At 42.2% G+C, this 19,948-nt stretch overlaps 2 protein-coding genes across 2 annotated transcripts; both read right to left on the bottom strand.

Moving 5' to 3' along the window:
- Positions 1 to 1,671: 1,671 nt before the first annotated feature.
- On the bottom strand, positions 1,672 to 9,690 carry chrna3 (cholinergic receptor, nicotinic, alpha 3). Its single transcript, XM_031848305.1, has 6 exons — positions 7,653 to 9,690; positions 6,971 to 7,110; positions 5,935 to 5,979; positions 4,442 to 4,551; positions 3,051 to 4,269; positions 1,672 to 2,937 (listed from the first exon to the last, which is right to left on the bottom strand). The coding sequence occupies exons 1-6, from the start codon at positions 7,711 to 7,713 to the stop codon at positions 2,809 to 2,811; spliced, it is 1,704 nt and encodes a 567-aa protein (XP_031704165.1). The 5' UTR covers positions 7,714 to 9,690; the 3' UTR covers positions 1,672 to 2,808.
- A 93-nt stretch (positions 9,691 to 9,783) lies between these two features.
- Positions 9,784 to 19,522, bottom strand: chrnb4 (cholinergic receptor, nicotinic, beta 4 (neuronal)). The gene is made up of 7 exons (XM_031848307.1): positions 19,024 to 19,522; positions 18,727 to 18,903; positions 15,731 to 15,876; positions 13,116 to 13,160; positions 12,764 to 12,873; positions 11,151 to 12,204; positions 9,784 to 10,595 (listed from the first exon to the last, which is right to left on the bottom strand). Exons 2-7 carry the CDS (start codon positions 18,773 to 18,775, stop codon positions 10,431 to 10,433), a joined length of 1,569 nt encoding a protein of 522 aa, XP_031704167.1. The 5' UTR covers positions 18,776 to 18,903; positions 19,024 to 19,522; the 3' UTR covers positions 9,784 to 10,430.
- Between the last annotated feature and the right edge of the window lie 426 nt (positions 19,523 to 19,948).

The raw sequence follows: 19,948 nt of genomic DNA, 5'->3' as shown, positions 1-19,948 counted from the left end.
CGTTGACATGCTTTCATATAGGGATGTAAATACTTACATATAACCAGAATCTGAATCACGTTGTGTCCTCTCTTGGCTCCATTGGGAAGCGAATCATTCCTTATGGAGTAAACACAGCTGTAGTTTCCACTGTGATGAAGGCCAACTCTGTGTATGGTGAAGGTGGTATCATTTTGATCTGGCTTCTGCGTCTTTTTATTGATCCAAAATTCACCCTTACATAAATAAACATAAACCATGACCTTTTTCTTGAACCCAAATGTGCTGCAGGTTACATAAAGGTCACTGTTCTCGCTCATAGTTTTCTGTTGAGCCAGGATCCTCGCTGGAAATATATCTGTTGCATGGGGTTGTTGAAACAGAGAAAGACGTTTCATTTATATATGATACAATGTCTTACAATCACATGGAGAAAACAGCAGACAGATGTGTTCTCTTAATGAAAGCTCACCGTTAGTTTGGCTTGTGACCTGATTTGCCAGAGCACCTTGAAGACAAACAAGACAAATTAATCCTTTCTCTTCATACAAACAATTAAATAGTTAAACAAACATATCACTTGTTGATGTACTTACACAGGAGGATGGCAATTATGATCATGATTATAAGCAATGTAACAGCCATAGACTCCACAGACAGCACCTTGTGAAACCTTGTACAGGCAACTATCAGGTTTTTGTCTACACTCACGGAGAGCTAAAATAATGAATGTGCAGACACTATACTGAGCCACTTCCTGTGCATTCTGTGGTGTCTTGAGATGGTTTTGTTCCAAAATTAAACATTGTTCATGCATGCCTTTACTGGCAGGTAAAACCAGCGCATCTTTTCTTTTTTTTTTTCTTCCTTTTAACAGCAAGTTTTTGGTGGAAGGATCCATAAGAAAATATTCTCCTTTAAAGCTCCTTTATTTCGTACATCATACGGTATCTTTTTTCAGCAGATCTCCTGCCCTCCTGCAGATCAGCCACACACAGGTTCTAAGTGAGCTTTAATTAAATTCATTAGCCAGGGGTTTCTTATCAGATGTGACAGAGAGCTGGTATCTGTCTGTTCTTCCCTGCCAGCATTCAATTAAATATGGGCTGGATTTTCTTGTAATCACATAGCTCGCCATCTGCTCTGATTTTTAGTTGTATTATAAGAATCAGACAGTGACACACTGAGAGTCAGGCCATAGCCAGGATGCTTAGACTCACAGTACATGTGGGAGATTATGTGTTTCTGTTAGCTAGTACCTATGGAGGTTGTGATTTAAGTGTAATTTCCATCAGCCCATTTCATCTATAAGTCTTTAAGTACATGTGAGAATTTGACCCTTACTCCTGACAGCATCGGACCTGTGGTGGCAGCACTGAGGTACCAAGAGGCAGTGCAGACGCCTTGTAGTAAGAGCAGAACATTTTATTTTTGTCAGGAAAGAGGTTTAGAAGAAGAAAAGAGAGGAATCCAATAAGATCCTTCATCACTCGCTCTCTATATGATTTTGATAAGCAGAGTAGGCTCCAAGGGCCAAACAGAGCCTCAGTGACCTCCTTCAAATTACGTCTACATCCCACAGCTTTTGTTTCCAGTGTCAGAAATCCTGGTAGTTCAGAGAAACCACAGATACAACAGAGGTGCACCTCACACATTTGTATTACATGTTTTTATAATATTTATTAACAGAAATATGTGATTAAAACAGAACTAAAATGTGTTTATGCTTTTTCTCTTTGCTCATGGAACACTTTCAGGGCATTGTAAATATCAAATTTGCAAGAATTCTAGATGGCATTTTCTCATAGGGTTGCCTTACACGCATAAACTACGAGTATAACTTCTCAGAAAATGTTACAACTGGGAATATGTCACAACCGAGATGATGACAAAATGGGCGCCATATCCCTTTACAACAATCAGAGGGCCTTGTTATCATTTGTAGTAGCAAAGAATTGCCACATGATGTCACTCTTTGAACACGCCACCTTGCTTTGTTCTTAGAAACATGGAAAGACATGTTTAATGCTTTTTTTCCCCTGTTATCTCAATAAACACGTTTACATTTTTAGCATGGCACTCAAAGTGGACTTAACATTTAAAGAAGAAAATACCGAGCTACCTGGTGAATTATGGTGAAGTATGTATTGCTTAATATGAAATTAGGTGCTTCAAGTTCACTAAATTGAATAAGTTCCCATTATTGATATTGCAACGGTGTAGCCTTGGCATTGCTGATTATATTCAGAAGAGGGAACAAGTTTGCGCACATCCAGGCAATGTTACTCGGCTGCAAGACAAAAACGTCTTAACTGGCGGACACAAAGTTGCTGACCAGCAGATGATAATGATTTCAGTTGATTACTGCCTCGACAACAAATGGCTGCTTTTGTCATTCACACTTGCCCGAGGAAGATCTTACAGATTGAAATGTTGCCTTAAGCAGAGTAAAAGAGAAATAAACTATTTATTTAGAGCGCAACAGTGTGCAGACCTCCTTTGTGCCCAGCATTGTAGATTATATTGCTTCAGAGCTAGCATGTAAACAATGAAATGACTAACCATCATGGTCTTTGCCATTGCTTGTTAACAATGTCCTCTGCATTAGAGAGTCCTTCAGCCACTTCTTCAAACAAAAAGTATCTACTCTATCTGTGAAAACACAGTCACTGAAACATTGGCGTCAATATCTGTCAGACTCAGTCATTGTTTCTTCTTGACTTTGCATCAGCTCTGTATTTCCTCTGTCTGTGCCATGGTGAGACTCTTATGTATAATGATTGCTGTGCAGTTAAACTATATTGAAGTATTTGCTTTATCGAAGCTGATTCAAATGTCCTCCGTAAGCAATAGAGGCTGGAGGAAGAGGCCAGCTGTTCCCAGGATGCACACAAGGATAAAAACCCAGAGGAAGATCCTGTCGATAACCATGGCAACATACTTCCAGTCATCCTGAACCTGTGAGAGGATCACAGTGAAAGAGATTTTTAATGGTGCGGTGACATTGTCTAAGTAGGTTTCCTATAAATGTTTACCATAGTTTCACATTTTTTATGATTGTGAGCACTCACCTCCTTTGCTTCATTCTGTAGTCTCATGTTCTCTGCAATGTATGTGACACTATCAATAGCCTCCCGGACCTCAGGGGAGAGCGGCAACAGGGACATTATTCCTCCTTCCAGAGACTCGGAGCTGGAGCACCGACTCCCCCCTCCGACCCCAGAGGCACTGCCTCCAGTCGCGGCCCCCAGGCTGCCCAGTCCCCCGCTCCCTCCCTCGGAGTCTGCGGGCAGTTTGCTGGACCTCTGGTGCCAGCAGCAGTTGCAATGGCCCTTGCAGCACAAGAGCGCTGAGCCTGCACCTTTGGTCGGGTCTCCACTTAAGTTATTGAAGTTGGAGAGCTCTGTGTTGTTGAAAAGCCGTTGGCGGTTTGTCAGGCTAGACACCACGCTGGAGGACAGGGCCTGAGGTTTGTGCTGCTTCTGCAAAGTACCTGACGAATGAATGGCACAGGGCCTTGAATGCATCGTCGGAACATTGCCGGCCGCCGCCGCCGCCGCCGCCGCCGCCAACTTCTCAGGGTCCCTCTCTGGCCTCGTCATGAACATCACCCTGGGCAGCAGCCCCAGGAACACAGTCCGCACCCAGCAGGGCATAGTGTGGGTCTTTGGTGTGCGGTAGTGGACGTTCAACACAAAAACAGTGATCACAATAGAGAGGGTGACAAAGATCATGGTGAAGAGGAGGTACTCGCCAATCAGGGGGATGACTAGCGAGGTGGAGGGGATGGTCTCTGTTATGACAAGGAGGAAGACAGTTAAAGACAGCAGGACGGAGATACACAGAGTGATTTTCTCACCGCAATCAGATGGCAGGTAGAAGACGAGCAAGGTAAGGAAGGAGATGAGGAGGCAGGGAATGATCATGTTGATGGTATAGAAAAGTGGCAGACGGCGGATGTACAAAGAGTAAGTAATATCCGTGTAGATTTCCTCGCAGCAGTTGTACTTAATGTCATGTTTGTAACCAGGGGCATCGATGATCGCCCACTGGCCGCTCTCCCAGAAGTCCTTGAGGTTGATGGTGGAGCCAATAAGCACCAGATCGATCTTGGCCTTGTCGTACGTCCAGGAGCCGAACTTCATGGTGCAATTTTGGTAGTCGAAGGGGAAGTAAGTGACGTCAATCTTGCATGAGCTCTTGAATATGGCAGGAGGGATCCAAGTAACATCACCATTGTAACGAAGGAGGGCCTTTGTTTTGTCATCGACCTGGAAATCTCCGACTGCACTGTGGAGAGAGAGAAAATAAAGAAAGAGTGAGAAAATAAAAGAGGAAGACCGAGTGAAAAACAACCCATGCAAAATGAGCAATGGCGAATGATATAGCTTGTCATTGTCCAGCAATCCTTTATCTTAAATGCACTTAAAAGCCAGGTTTTTGAATTTGTTGTTAAGCTCACTTGTTGTAGAGCACAATGTCTGGCTTCCATATCCTGCTGGATGGCACTCGGATAAACTCCACGCCTCCAAAATCCTTTGGATTCCATCTGAGTTTGTAGTCATTCCAGATCTGAAAAACAAAACAGAATGATTAATTCACGCTAAAAACAAGAACAATTACAGTGTCAGACAAATATTGGACAAATAAAAAATCAAATAAAACATTTAACTCAATGATGAAAACTTAAGGGATCACCAAAGGTATTACAACTCATCGTGAGGGGGGAATTAAGATCTGTACCAAATTTCATGCCATTCCGTCCAATAGTTGTCGAGACATTTCACTCAAAACTACAAAGATCCCCGTTGTGGTGGCGCTACAGGAAATATCACGGGATCACCAAAATCATTAGGATGCATCCTCTAGGGCCCATCAATGTCTGTACCAAATGTTACCGACTGACAACGCAGATGCATTATTTATTTCCAAGCAGTTTAAACAAAATAAGTTTGTTGTAACGGCTCTATAAAGCTACACAACTTATATATAAAAACAAGAAGGTACCAGTACTTTCCTTCTGGTGATTATCTTTTACTATACAAATCTTCACATTCTCTTGTCAAATGTTGAGAGGTCGTCATCTCCAACTGTGGCATATAAACTGACTTCACACAGTATGTAGTCTGAGAGGAGACATAATGGACCACAGTTTACAGTGTATTTTATGGACCTTTCATTTTTGACCCTCTCTTGAGGACAGCCAGATATGCTTGTGAGACTCATAAAGCAACAACAATAAAGCAACCTCAGAGAGCTGCAATGATTTCACTTAAATACGAAACAGTAGGTATCTACAGTGTATTGTAAGATTTGGATGGTCGGTGCAAAGAGAAACTCCAAAACAACAGACATCAAAAGTGAAACACTGCTTCAACTCTCAGCAACAAAGAGCAATTACAGCACAACCCTTTAGCATTAACATTGAAGATGTGTATTTGCTCAGCAACTGTAATGTGGGACTTGGAGACCTGCCCTGACTCATTTGATTCCGATCTGGTTCACTGCACTATGCATCATTGCAGCAGAGACATTACATTATGTGGGAAATGACAAAACCATCAAGGCATACAGCATGGCTTTATTTTTGATGGACACGAAATACAATTTAAATCAGTTGAATCATTCAGGTTCAGTGTTTTGCAGATGCTCAGAGGCTTCTGTCACACTGTCAGAAGGAATATTATGGACAAGTATGATATGAATTCCAGACCACTGTCAAATTATTTAAAAAAAAAAAAAATCGTGAAGAAAATTGACCACAAAATCCAAAATGGTATTGGTTTGTAGGATTTGTTTTCTTTAAAAAATTAGGACTAGAAGGATCAATATGCTTAAAGAGCTTCCTTCCATGAATAATTCAACCTGTCAGTCCAGCCCCGAAGAATCATGTATGACAGGAAGCTGGATCCATACTTCATGTCCTTGCTTAAGGGCCATGCACCATGAACTTACATGTCTCAGCCACAGATTAGTCTCCATAATCTGATTGACTTCATCCTGAAAACAGAGCAGAATTGATAATGAAGACATTTTGGGGGGAAAAAAACAATACATTCTGACATCCTAAAGTTAAAATAGGAAGAACACTGTCACAGGCGATTGACTTAAAGGGATAGTTTGTATGTGTTGAAGTGTGGTTATACAGAGGTCAGCCTGCACAGGCACGAAGCAATATCCTCCTGTGGACGGGGGCAGCAGAAAAATGTACTTTAGACGCCTAGAAAATAAATCAAAACCAGTTTAAGTGTATGCTATAGTTAGAAATGGTGTTTGATAGCAAAATAAAGCGGTAAAAATAGTGTAAATATAGAATACACGGATATTGATTGGGTCTTTCTTTTAGGTGGCTAAAATAATGAGCACCTCCTCTTGTCATTCAACACAAGCAGAGAGACTGATGTGATAGAGAACAATATCAAGGCTGTTAATTTTGTAAAGAAGCTGTCCTCCGTCTCCAACACGAGACTCTTTGCTTAATTATCGACATCCGCTCCAGACTTGTCTGAGTCTCTGTCTGCCCCGTCAGTCTGCAGTCAACAGGATCTAGTGAAACTCCTGTTAAATCCAGCGGTGTTCATCTGAAGTGGCAGTGGTTGAGTGATAGAGACTGCCTAAACTGAGAGGTGCTCAGACAGCTGACATTCCCCATCTTGTCTTGGCCAGACAAACAGCCACACTGCCCCTTCTTTCATCTCGTAATTTCCTCCTCAGGATTCTAACCCAGGGGCTACCGCGCACTGGCAGGGAGTATCTCAGGTGTCATCTCAATTGTCCCCTTCTCTAAAACTTTGTTGCCCAAAGTCCACAAATCGAAACACACACACACACACAATTTCTTCTTATGCTCATACCCTCCACATGTAATGCTGTTTCTGTTATTCCTTGTTTTTTTTCACTCCGGTCATGACTGCTAATTAAGCTGAGCGATATCTGACTGTGGTGAAGTAGCAGCCTGTAACTCACATGTGCAATAGTCATCAGCACTTACCACTTTGACCAGCTGTGACATGGACACCTCGAACTGTACAATGACTGGGTCGGTCACATTTTCCACTGGTCTTATGTACTGGTTGTAGCTGGAGAATATCACGGAGATGAGCTTGTGCTCTGCCTCTGAACAGGAGCCTCCTGAAAAAGAGCAGATTGTCAGACATGGATCTGTCACTGCACTGCAATGTGGTTTAGTTGCTTATAAAGTGGCCCATGGTTTGGTTACAAGGTGACTAACAGCCAGAGAATTGTTGGTTAGTGGTCAAAGCAGGGGAGCAGCGTATACCTTCATATTGTTTTGGCTTTATACATTTTTGTAATACCAGAGTGTTACCTTCAATGATTTGAATGCTTTATTTTGAGGTTTTCTTCAGTGTAAAGAATATTTATTTGCACCAATACAAATGCATTAACAACAGCTCGAAGTCAGTCATTTATTACTTCCCAGAATATTTGCCTTATGTGACTAAATATCCATCCATCCATCCATTTTCCTCCGCTTATCCGGGGTTTATGGCATTTTGACATTGTGACTAAATAAATATAGGTTATTTCAAAAAGGCTATTTTGAATTGCTAATTCTGTACAGGTAGCCTCCATCATTAATTGTGGCAATATTGTTAAACACATGTATGTTAAGCAACAAGTATGGCATGTTAAAGTAGTAGTTTATTACTCACGTCGAAGAAGAAACACAAGGAAGAAACATTTGGGCACAACGAAGCAAAAAATGCCTTTCATCCTGTTTGAAATGACAAATTTAAAACAGTATCCAGGGTCAGCGGCAGCAGCGTGCTGGGGAGCAGACAGGAGAAGAAAGTGTGAAGAGAGAAAGCGCGTCCGCAGTTCCAGAGAGAGCAGCAGAGAGAGAGGGAGGCAGAGCTACACGGAGGACTCGGTCACTGATAGGAGGCACACTGCACTGCAAAACAAAGTGCAACCTATAGCGACCTAATCTGATAAAACAAGGACAAAACTGGTCAGGGGTGCACATGTTTTCACCTTTAGATCACAACAGGCTTATATCAGCTACAAATCATCCCTTTCCTTGATTTGGACTCGTTCCTTCAGTAGTCCATGGACCCGATGTGTCAGTATAGTTTTCTTTTTAAATCTTGGAATTGGAAAAAAAACGACTAAAATTAGACTACGCAGTGGGAGGTTTAAGAGACAAAAAAGGACCCGAACAACATAGTTTCTCAATCAGGTTCTAATCAAGAGTTGAGTGATCCTGACATGAAAATATTATTCTCCACGAAAGAGATTGTGATTATTATACATGAGAGATTTCAATATTTATTACATTTAATATTTAGGTATACCCTTTTTATTCATTTAATCTTAGTCATCTGAAGTGGGCGGGGCTCCGTTGAGAGAAAAAAGGGATGCCACGTCAGGATTAGCATTTGAATGAAGAAAGTTTGTGGGCTCTTACTGTACAACTGTTACCTACTGCATCTGTGCTACTGGGTCGGGGTTTGTGTGGCCTTCAGCATAACATATTCTTGATTGACTGATTGATTCTTAATTGATTTTGGTTTTCAGACAACATCCTGTGTGACTGTTTGCTGTTTTTCTTAATAAAAATATCTGCTGGTAAGCCCACTTCTATCTTTCTTTTGTCAGTTCGGAGAAGCCCTTTTCTTTCCTTTAGTCAGCAGACTGGCCCAGGGGTTTGACAGTTATGTCCTTCAGCTGGATGAAGGGGAGTTCCAAGTGCTTTTCAGCAAGCATCCACCGTGCTGAAGTGCCCTCGGACGGTAAATACTCCCTTCCAAAAGCAGAGTCTCCATTTGGTGTTTGACCCTGCTCTCTCAACTACTTTGAGCGGGGCAAGTGAAAAGAGAATCACCCCCGTGGGGGATATTACATCACATAGAGGTAGTAATAAATAATAATTTGACCTTCACGCTGCAAAGGCTCCTGAATATAAAAAAAACAAGTTGGAGTGGAACATGTAATCTTGATTGAACCCCATTTTTGACGATGATATGACGGTAGATCTTTGTTGGAAAGTAATTAATGCTTGCTTATGTGGCAGGGCAATTCTCAAGGACAACGCTTCCATGCATATCTCATTGGACACTAATGACAAAAGGCTGCCGACGTGATTCATGAGACTTTTTATGGAGTGTTGAATGACGACTCCTCTAGCTTTGTTTGGATTGAAACAGATGATGAATCATTGATGCATATGTTGTGGCACCGCCACGTCTCTCCTCACTAATGACTGGAAGCCAACAGGTGAATGAGAATGATCTCAAAAACTGTAAACAGAGATTAAGGTAAAACGTCAACAGTGATGCAGATCGCCGTCTCTTGATTTCAATGACGGTCTCACAAAAGAACCAACAGATTGCAGAATCTCTAACGAGCCCACTCACCACAGTTTATTGAGCAGTAAATGTTGAGTGTGGGTTCCGTTCAGCATGTGCTTGTACGTTTTGTGAAGCTCAGATATGTGTGCGCCTGCATTTGCCGGTCTGTTATTGGATTGGTGTCAGAAACAAGTACAATTTGTTCAAACCATTGTACACATTATAGAAGCGTCTTGCTGAAGGATATTTGGCAGGGCCCTGGCCTTGTGTAAAAAGCACAGCGCTTCAAGACATTGCAGTCCAGATCAGCCTCATCTCCAACAGTTTTGTTGTGTCAACATTATTTTTTGCCAGGTCACACACACTCACATTTCAAGTGAACAGCCGTCTTATCTCTGTGATGAAATGTTCTAATTGGCTCATTCTCAGCGGACGTATTGGCTCCGAGGACAAACTTTATCACCGGCAACACAGATTAACTAAGCACTCACCCTGACAATTTTAAGACTTTATTGGGGATTTCATACATTAGATCAAAATAAGAGAGGGCATAATTTGATCTTTAATCACATATCACATTTCGATGACATGGTAATGGGACTTACACAAAAAGGACGTCAAACAACATCTGACAGCAGACACACGGTCTTCTTAACTCAGACATATTGGGTATATTTCTGCAAAAGTTCAGCATACTTAAGTGCAGTGAAAGCTATATTCAGTCCAGTTCTGCAGCTGTCCTTTGTAGACATGAACGGAAATGACAGTGCAACGATGCCTCATTACGTCCATTGCAGATGTAGCATTTCTTCAAAATATTTGCTGCTGTAGATGGTTGTATTGCTGTGGATCATGTGGTTTCGATTATTAGGAGACATTTGTTCTACGTCCTATCTCGCACAGCAATCCTGTTTGTTCCCCTGATAGACACAATAAGTGGTTGCAAGTACTTTTTTGTCTGGTTTAACCCTCTCAGATGCTTTATTGGTGGGGTTTGGCATAGATGCTGTCACTGCTCTTTGACCCCACCAACATGGTACTACAGGCTTCAAGCAACCAAAAAAAAAACTTTGCAAATACTGCAGGCCTGCAGATACACCGCTCGATTGCTGAAAACAAAAAAAGAAACTCGCCGTGTCATCATATGCGAGGAGTCTCTGAGCTCGGCTGCTGTTTGGGAACAATCTGAGTCTGGAAGACAGGCTGGAGAAATAAGCCCAGCGTGCCCACCACACACACGATCACAAAGATCCACAGGAACATCCGATCCACCACCATGGCGACATACTTCCAGTCCTCTATCACCTGTGAATATACAGAAATCAAATTAAACTTACTCAGTGCTCATGTTTTTGCCACAACAAACTTCACACAGGCTTTTATTGAAATAAACCATCAGTATTGCAGAGCAGTGAGATGACCGAATAATCCTGCACCAGTGTGTCGTGTGTGGACGCTGCCATGCCTCTGTGCAGCCACTTGGTGGCAGAGAGTGTAACTGAGTGAATGAATGAGTGAATAAACTATGAGAGTGATTCCCTTTCTGAATCCTCACATCCAAACAAACTGTCAACCCTGCTTACATTTTTTACATACATCAAATCAATGTCTTGTAGTCTAGCAATTGAATTGGGTTGAATTGGAACATAAAGTGTTCTGTAATATACTTAATACTAATATCAATATACTGTCATATGTGTTCCATCCATTCAAACCACTAACATAGCTTGAGAGTTAATCTAATTATTAGGGTGCTATAGGCTGACATATTTGAGTTAAACTACAGACGTTTCCATATTGCTGAGACCTATACTGAAATAGCTATTGACCCTTTCACCCTTTTAAAATGTGGATACATACACTCTGATCATCATCATCTCCCATCAAGTGCTCAGCCACAAAGCGCACCCCATCCACCGCCTCCTGGACATCAGCAGCCCAATCTGAGTTGCTTGTCTGCTGGAGGTCCTGGTTAGAGGTGAAACCACTGGAAATGTAATCAGTGGAGCGCAAGTCCCCCTTCCTATTGGAGTGGCTGTAGCCCAGCTGAGGAGCTACATTTTTGTGTCCTGGGGTGGAGAAGGCAGAATTGGAAGACAGCAGGGCAGAAGACGACAAGGTGAAACCTGTCTTGGATGCGACTGGGTAACCCAAGCCCAAAATGTCTCTCCTCGCCCTGAAACACCGCTGTCGGCGAAGTCTCTGGCTTGCAGAGTTATTCTGAGGGCGTCTGATGAAGAGTAAGGCAGGCAGTTTGACAAGAAATATCAGCTTGACCCAGGAAGGCATGGTGTGGGTGCTCGGAGAGCGGTGGTGGACGTTGAGCACACACACACTGGTGATGATGGAGAAGGTCACGAGCACCATGGTGAACATCAGGTACTTGCCGATCAGGGGCACATCCAGTGAGGTGGGAGGAACAATCTTTGAGATTAAAAGCAAGAACACAGTGAGAGCCAAGAGCACGGAGATGCAGAGGGTCATCTTCTCCCCACAGTCTGAAGGTAAGTAGAAGACCAGAATGGCCAGAGATGTGATCAAAACACAGGGAATGATGAGGTTTATGGTGTAGAAAAGGGGCTTCCTTTTGATGATAAAGTCATAGGTGAGGTCCACATAGGTGGGATCCAGGGGGTCGACGGTCCGTCTGCCTGGCAGCGCCAGGATATCCCACTCCCCACTGGGAGTGAAATCATCCATACTCGCCACCTCGGACTTCAAGATCAGGTCGATCTCCGTGTGGTCATACGTCCAAGAGCGGAACTTGAGGGTGCAGTTCTGCAGGTCGAAGGGAAAATGCTTGACATCGATCTTACAGGCGCTTTTGTAGATGGCTGGAGGAAGCCAGTTGATGCTGCCATTGAAAAGGACAATGGCATTGGTGAAGACGGTTACCTCATAGGTACCATCAGCACTATGAGACGAGGGAGAGAGAGAGAACTTTAGAGAATCTGTGTTATCAACAATCACAGTGAAGTGAAGATTACAGGAAAACTACTCATATTGTCCTCATGTGTAATGTCTTCTACTTGCTACTACCTGCCTTTGTCTGTTTCCCCACTTGTTTTCTATCTCACCTGTGTTTTATAAGTTGATTAGTCCCGTGCGTATCTAGTCTGTGTGGCTTTCCCTCTTTCAGTTGTGAGGTTGTCTGTTTGTTCCTCGTCGGAGTTTGTCTTCAGTTTAGTATTTGGAATTTTTCCTTTATTTCCATTGTACTGCCTGAGCATGCTCCCTCAGTTTTTGTTGCCAGTCAATGTTGTTTTTGGAACTAGCTTTTGTTTTTAAAGCTGATCTTCTGCTCTATTCAACCTGCCTGCCTGCCGGGTACTCTTTGAACTTTGAAACTGTGACATATAGATTCAATCTCATAAAGAAAACATTAACAGATTATTCTATGTAATTATCTTAGTTTTTTAAAACATTGCACATAAGAATGTAACATAACACTTTGACATTCAAGTGACGCTTACTTGTTGTACAGGACAATATCTGGGAGCCAGATGTGTCTGGAGGGAATGCGCAGCTTGTCGATACCTTCGTACTTTGCAGGGTCCCATGATAACCTGTAATCCACCCAGTGCTGCAGAGACAGAGAGACCTGGCTGTCATGTCCGACTTCCAAACACTTTCTCAATACCAGCTCATTTCTAATTACATGCTTCATTATCAGTTAAATATGTCTGCAGCAAAATTACAGAAGCAGTTTGTTCCACGCTGAGAGAGGAAGAATGGATATGGCTTAATTCAAGTTCAGAGGGAAGGACATTTAACAAGACATAAACTAGGCTGACTAAGAATACAGGTGAGCTTCAGCACACTTACCTGAGTGAGCCAGACATTTGTGGTCATGATCTGTTCTCTTTCATTCTGAAAATGCACAAAAGAGGCGGAAATGATTTTCAAAAGTTTTCATGCACAAACACAATTTGAAAATATAACTGAAATATAACTGCATATTAGCTGAACCTGAACACTGTATTATAGGGAAAGATTGCCACCTTTTATGTGGATGTGCAAGTGTAAACAACTTCCTCTGTGCATGCTATAGTGACAGAGAAAGCTGAGTTCCCATCAGGCAGAGGTTGCCTAAAAATGTCTTATTCAGCATTTAATTGTACTTAGCTCCACCCACTCGCATCACCTCTGGTTGCAAAAAGGCAAGATGGCGACAGCCAAACACCAAGATGTCAACGGACGATAAGCAGAACTCAAGGCTTCAAAATGGCAGTCCACAAACCAATGGGTGACATCACAGTGACTACGTTCATTTCTTATATACTGTCTGTTCTTCCTGCATCCAACGCCCTCATTTGACATGACAGTGGCATAGTTGGAGGCAAATACTACAGGCCATTTCATCTTGGATTTCTAGACTCTGCCTCTGGGTAGCCAGCTACAATAGGCTGCCTGCACAATACCAAGCAGTAGTAGTCAGTTGTAGCACTGAAAGTGCATGAAAACAAGTTAGCAAGCGAGCTGAGAAGTCTAAATACTGTAGTTAGTTAAACGTAACTGATAAAGGTCTGGTAAAATGGTTACATAGCTACACAGTTGATAATGATTACAATGTCTTCGCCTGGATAATATAATCTGGAGTGTAAATAACATTCAGTTTAAAGTCAGTTGGTGTTAATGAAAGGTTACTTGAGATTACATAGAGCTGTCGAGTATGTCAATGAAAAGGTCTAGAATTATTGTTAGTAAAACATGATCCTATTAGCTAACTAAAGATCATTTTGACAAAATATTTAGTAAAAAAAACAACTCTGTGTATGCTGCAGACAGTATTTGAGATGTGATGTGATGAAGGTGCCAAGGAAAACACACACAATGTTGTTGGATACATTTATTGTTGGACTGTGGACGCTGGGAGCCATATTGCACAGCTGGGACACAGTTGTTCCTTTTGTTCTCCCTGGGAACAAACAAATGGACAAAGGCAGTGAGTGACTGATTGAACTGACCAGATTGTATTAATGTCTAATTAGTTATGTGTCAGAACAATAGAGTGTATATATACTGCCAAGCTAAAGATAAAAGTTAGTATAAATATTGCAACAACTCACCTCTACCTGTTTCCTCTTCCCAGGGTGTTCAGGCAAAATGGTTCCCCGGGGGCTTGAGCACCCATTTATAGTTCCGGGAAGTACCAACCACAGGAAGCCGGTAGGGGGGAAGTCAAGATATGCATTACTCTGTTTATTTGGATAAATTATGTGTTGATAATTTACTCTATTTATAGGGATTGTAAATATTTGTAAATTATTATTGATATCTTTGGGTTGGTAAAATCATGTAAATATTTATTGTACATATATTGTTGATGTATATATACTTGGTATGTCTGGGCTAATTAGAGTGAGATGGTGTATATAAGGAGCTAATTTTGTTTGTGTAGAGAGACTGGTAGAGACTGGTGGGAACTGGTTGGTGATGGCGAACCTTTGGTGTGGTGTTGGAATGAAAAAATAAATGACGCTTCATCTGAAACCTCTTCTAGACTACTGATCTGCTTATTTGCCTCCATGGCTGCTGAGGCATGTTACCAATCTGTTACATGAATTTGTAGTTTCAATTAACTGTATACCGGCCGACACAATGCGGATGACACAGCTGGTTTCATTAAAAAAAACTCATTAAAGATGCTGAGGACCGAGAGGAGACAGTAGTTTATGTTGGTGTAACAAGGGCACAACAAGGTTTTGCACACAGAATAAATTACGATCTCGACTGGACTGTGTCAGCATCTCAACACACTTGCAACTTCCATTGCAAAGCAAACGTTATCGGAATATGAGGACAGAGTTGTTGTAACTCTAATCTAAGATGTACCTTCCTGCTTACTGTCATATTTACTCTGGCATCTCGATTCAAGTGGGGTAAAAAATAACTGCATTTAAATCCTCCCCTCTTCTCTGATTGCTTGTTAACATGTTTGTTGTTGGTAATGTCATCACACTCCCATGACATACGCATCCAATAAAGTGATACCAAATGGCAATTATTCCAAGGGTACAATGCAAACTCATCAACTGAGCCTGTGAGCCTTGCTGCCTTGGTCTGCAGTGGGAAGGAGCCTCCGCTGTAAATCACAGGAGGACCTCTATCACTGTGGCTAAAACAGCTTTATGGCCCCTTTTAATCCAATGTGCTGAAGTTTCAATCTGGACATGACAGAGTCAGATATCACAGCTGACCACATCTATCCTCTACTTCATCCATCCGTTTAGAGCTATGGCCTCGCTGCAGTGGCTGGTGGATAACTAACTGCTTTCTTTAAAGCTTTGTGGCTCTTGCTCTGTCTTTTCCATTGTCCTCTTTCTCTCGCTCTGTCTTTATTTTTCTGTCTCCCTCTTTGTCTCCCCAGCACATATTCTCTCCCACATAAACAAACACACCCACCTCTTCATGGTGGGCAGAAGTATTTGGTGCCTTACCACACTGATGAGCTGAGCCAGAGACACTTGCAGCTTCACTGGGACTCTCTCTGTCCTGTTGACAGCCGGGCGGATGAGCGGATTGTAGCGACCCTTTCCCAGCAACCAGTTCATGAGACGCTCCTCTGAGTCGGCACAGTGACTACCTAGTGACACAATTTTGTTAAATTATTTGTATGCACAGTTAGTGCATAGTATACACATCCAAAATATCAGTATCAAGACAAAAACATTTAGAACATAAGTGTTCCATGGAGCGAGGATATATGCTCGGACAATGTAAAGTCCATGCTACTTGTTTTCATATTGTCACAAAGGTTGTTGTTTAAAGCCACTACATCCAGCTGTCAAATTGAACTATTGAACTATTTTTTTTTTTAAATATGAGGATGGAGTCGTCTGGAAACAATCAGGAAGGAATTCTTAAATCCAGAAATGGGTTTGCATCTTCGGTTCTCTCGTCTCAAAGTAAATACGTTTTAAAGGGTTATTGGTTAAATGCCTTTGGTTAATACAAGCTTCAAGAGATTTTAATGTTTTGTTCTATGATATAAAACATATCAGTAATACCCCTCTCATGAATTTTGAAGCTTTTACATAAAAAAGGCGGTTGCTGGAAAAATATTTAAAGAATCCCATTCGCTTTTTGGTCGGGGGAACCATTGCAATACTGACTTCCCCAAAACATACCAGCACTCTAAATGATACTGTTCCAATAACTAATTCTGATACTAATCTACATGTAGACAGGTATACCCTCCCTCCCTGCATCTGTGCAAAAACACTCAAACACTGACAAAGTGAACGAATCTGTTCAGCAAAATACTGTTCCTCATCTATCTGTGTCAGACTGCTTCATACAAACCTCACGTATAGTCCTAAGGGAAACAGCATCTGGCAATTAAAAAATACAGCGATGGCTTTGATGTGCAATTTATATTGTAATGTAATGAAGACCCTACAGTCATTTCCAAAGAATTACATTTGGGACGAGGGCAGATATTTTCACAGAATGTCAATAATTCGGCCTTAAGCCAAACCGCTGAATGTATCATTCAAGTAAGAATAAGCCATGAATACCAACACTTCAACTCGACCTCCTTCCCTCCATCCCTGATAAAAGAAGCCCATGTCAGGGGTGAAGACAAGCCTGATTGAAACTGATGATCAGTGCTTCTCATTTGGAGCAGAGTGAATACATGTAGCACTACCTCCCCCATTGTCTTTACATCCAGCATGTTATTAATGCCCCCATGGTCTGGAGTAGCTGAGTCGACTTACTCTTGGGAAACACTCAAACACACATGAAGCACACGAGACTCTTACTGATGGGCCTGTAGAAAAATAATCGCTACTGTTGTCAATATTCAGCAAAGTGATGTTCATGGCTGCAGAACCTCAGAGAATCAGCTAGTCCCCTTTCTGAACCTTTGTGATGATGCTATAAGTAAGAACAATGTTGGACTTTCAACTCCAATGCTTCTCTTCTTGCTCAGTATCAAACTGTGTGTGCCATTATCGGCCCACAGACTCCTGGAGCTTTGCAGGGCGTGGCACACACACAGTCTAGCTAGCCCCACGGGTCAGCACATGCTGCCATGACTGTGCCTTGGCTGCAGTCCCATCCAACACAGTCAGACTTCCACAGCACTGTTTAACAGATGGTGTGTTGTCAAAGCCCTGAGAGACCTGAGTCAAACAAGCTCTGCCTTCCCCAGAGATGAGGGCCACTGGCAAACCACCCAAACTTGTGATTACCTGCCGTGAACTGCCGCTGGTGTGTGTAAGTGTGTGTGTGTGTGTGTGTAGGTTTTAATGCGTAAAATGAACAGCGCCTCAAGTGTTGTGTTCACATTACGTTGATGGAGAGTGAGGTCAGGCGTGTTAAAACAATGGTAGAGTCAGCTGTTGTGGAGTTGATAAGGCCACTCTGCACAGCACACTTGAAAAAAAAAATTTGACAAAAATGTAATACAGTTAAGAGAGCCGAGAGCATAATGAGGTGTGTGAATGGACCAAAACATGGGGCAAAGGTTGAAAAAAACAGATTTTTTTTTTTCTCTCTGACTGCTTTATATTCCGCTGCTTGTCTCTGTGACACACATGAGGATTCATCACTTAAATGTCATCACTGAATGACAAACTACTCACACAGAGACAGTTTCATTATGAGGTATTGGTCTTCCCAGGTGAACCCACTTTGGTGACATGAAAAGGTGATGTTGAAGAAGTCAAGAAAAGGATGGGAAGTTGCTGAAACTGGTACTTGTATAGGTTCGGGGGGCTGTGTTTCTAACGGTGTGTGCACTTCTCGGGTGTATATGTTGTAGACGCATGTTAGTTGAGACCCACTCTAAAAATCTCAAACTTCCATATGAGTGCTGATTGCATTTGGTGAATACAGGCCACATTTTACAACAGGCCAGGTCTGATTTATCAAAATGCTCCGAAAGACACGCTGTGTTTGAATAGGCTGAACTCCTCTCAGTGTTTGACCCATGTGACAGCAGGTTGACTGCAATTCACTGCTTTTGTTTCCTTTTTTCTCAGCCTCTGTCAGTTCCTCTACCTACCTAATACCACATCAAACAATGGTCTGCAGCTACTCCTTTCTTACTGGTGCAGCCCGCATTATTTCTCCATCTTCCCTCCTGCCCTACCTTACACATAGCATCAACAAGTACACCAATAAGGCTGAAATCAATATCTTTTTATGAGGAATCTGTGCAACCGGTGCAGCCCTCCCACTTTCTTTAGTCCTGCTGTAAATTAATAATGTAACACTACAGGTAGAATCAGTTATTTTTGCTATTTATTCATGCATGTGTTTATAATTTCAATTAAACTATGCGTTCACATGCAAATACATTTTATTGATAAAAAAATAAATAAAACAAAGCAAGACATTTGAGGTATCTGCATCTTTGCACCACGGAGCCACTTACTGAAAATGATTAGTAGGTTATGTCACAAAACTTAAAGAAAGAAAAACTTACAGTGAACCAAAGAGACCAAGTAAGCGAGGATGGAAATAGTCCGAGTCATTTTTTCGGCACCATCTGATCCGCGGGAGTTGTCGGTGTTGATGCCTCAGAGCTGCGGTGTTTAGCGCTCTTCCTCTCGGACATGCCGGAATCTACGGTTTAAACACTTCAACAGCACGGTGCTAATGCCTAAAAAAAAAGAGGAGATAATTCGTCAAATAACGATATCTGTTGCTCCGTCTTTGAGGGTTGCTTTAAAGCAATCCGCCCCATAAAATACACCGAGTCTCCTCGAGGGTCTTTACGCACTGTCAACGCGCAGCAGCCTCGTCCTGGAGCGCTGCTCTCTCCGTCCCCAGCAAGTCCTGCAGGTCTCGTCCCGGTCTGTGATCGGCTGGACGTTTACACCAGCAGCTGTTTTAGGTGGGATAGTTCACTGACCGTGATCTCTGTATTTTGCTAATTGAAAGGGAAAAGGGGGGGTTGTGAATTTCTAAACGTTTGACCTTGGATATGGTGAGAACACGACTGAACTCTTGGTAAGTAATACTATGCAGTCAGTGCACTTAATATGTAATTATCTGACCTCTGTTGCCCCCACACACTAATAACTAATTGAAATCAGCAACTTCCTACACTACAGAAAATACTCATAATTAAAACATGTAGACCTGCATGCCCCCCAACAACGTATTATGAAAGATCATGTCTGAGGATTTTCTACAGACTTAAAGTATAAGTTTTATACTATTCCATCTAATTGTCTTGAACCCAGCATATAGTCACATGTCAGCTCCTGTCCTCGTAGCTTTAGTAAAACACCACCTTCAGTGAGAAACCCATCCGGTCCTAATTCTCTTCCAATCAACACATATTAGATGACGATCCTGGAGACTTGCCGTGATTTGCTGACTACACACTGCTTTGCCGAATGTGGTCAGGAGAGGACAATAAATTACTCTCTGGTCCTGGATGTGAGATTTAGTGAGGTGAGGGTCAGTCAAACCAGGAGCAGTGCAATCTTAGCGAGGCAGATTTACAGTGGCCACGCAGTTTAAAGCCTCATTATAATGGCCAGTAAAGGAATTGTATCTGGCATGAAGAGCGACCCCAAGGACTCGCCTGGAGTTGTAAATTGTAACTCCGAAGACTTCTATTCTGGATTATTGAGAGCAGATCAATGGGGGCTGATTAGGTTTTGAGTCTCACGTGTTTTTATTAGGTTGAAGGGGAC

Source organism: Anarrhichthys ocellatus, unplaced genomic scaffold (genome assembly GCF_004355925.1).
Source record: "Anarrhichthys ocellatus isolate YVR2014 unplaced genomic scaffold, GSC_Weel_1.0 scaffold8, whole genome shotgun sequence".
NCBI lineage: Eukaryota > Metazoa > Chordata > Actinopteri > Perciformes > Anarhichadidae > Anarrhichthys > Anarrhichthys ocellatus.
The sequence above is the reverse complement of the archived record's forward strand: the minus strand, read 5'-3'. Positions and strand labels throughout refer to the sequence as shown.

What these genes read in the sequence shown, in the direction of transcription:
- chrna3 (XM_031848305.1), bottom strand. Translation starts at nt 7,713, where the DNA reads ATGAAAGGCATTTTTTGCTTCGTTGTGCCCAAATGTTTCTTCCTTGTG. An exon ending in TGTCACAGCTGGTCAAAGTG is followed by an intron (nt 5,980 to 6,970) that starts GTAAGTGCTGAT and finishes CTCTGTTTTCAG; the next exon opens with GATGAAGTCAATCAGATTAT. An exon ending in GACATTGTGCTCTACAACAA is followed by an intron (nt 4,270 to 4,441) that starts GTGAGCTTAACA and finishes CTCTCTCCACAG; the next exon opens with TGCAGTCGGAGATTTCCAGG.
- chrnb4 (XM_031848307.1), bottom strand. Translation starts at nt 18,775, where the DNA reads ATGACTCGGACTATTTCCATCCTCGCTTACTTGGTCTCTTTGGTTCAC. An exon ending in CTTGGTCTCTTTGGTTCACT is followed by an intron (nt 15,877 to 18,726) that starts GTAAGTTTTTCT and finishes TTGTGTCACTAG; the next exon opens with GTAGTCACTGTGCCGACTCA. An exon ending in GATATTGTCCTGTACAACAA is followed by an intron (nt 12,205 to 12,763) that starts GTAAGCGTCACT and finishes CTCGTCTCATAG; the next exon opens with TGCTGATGGTACCTATGAGG.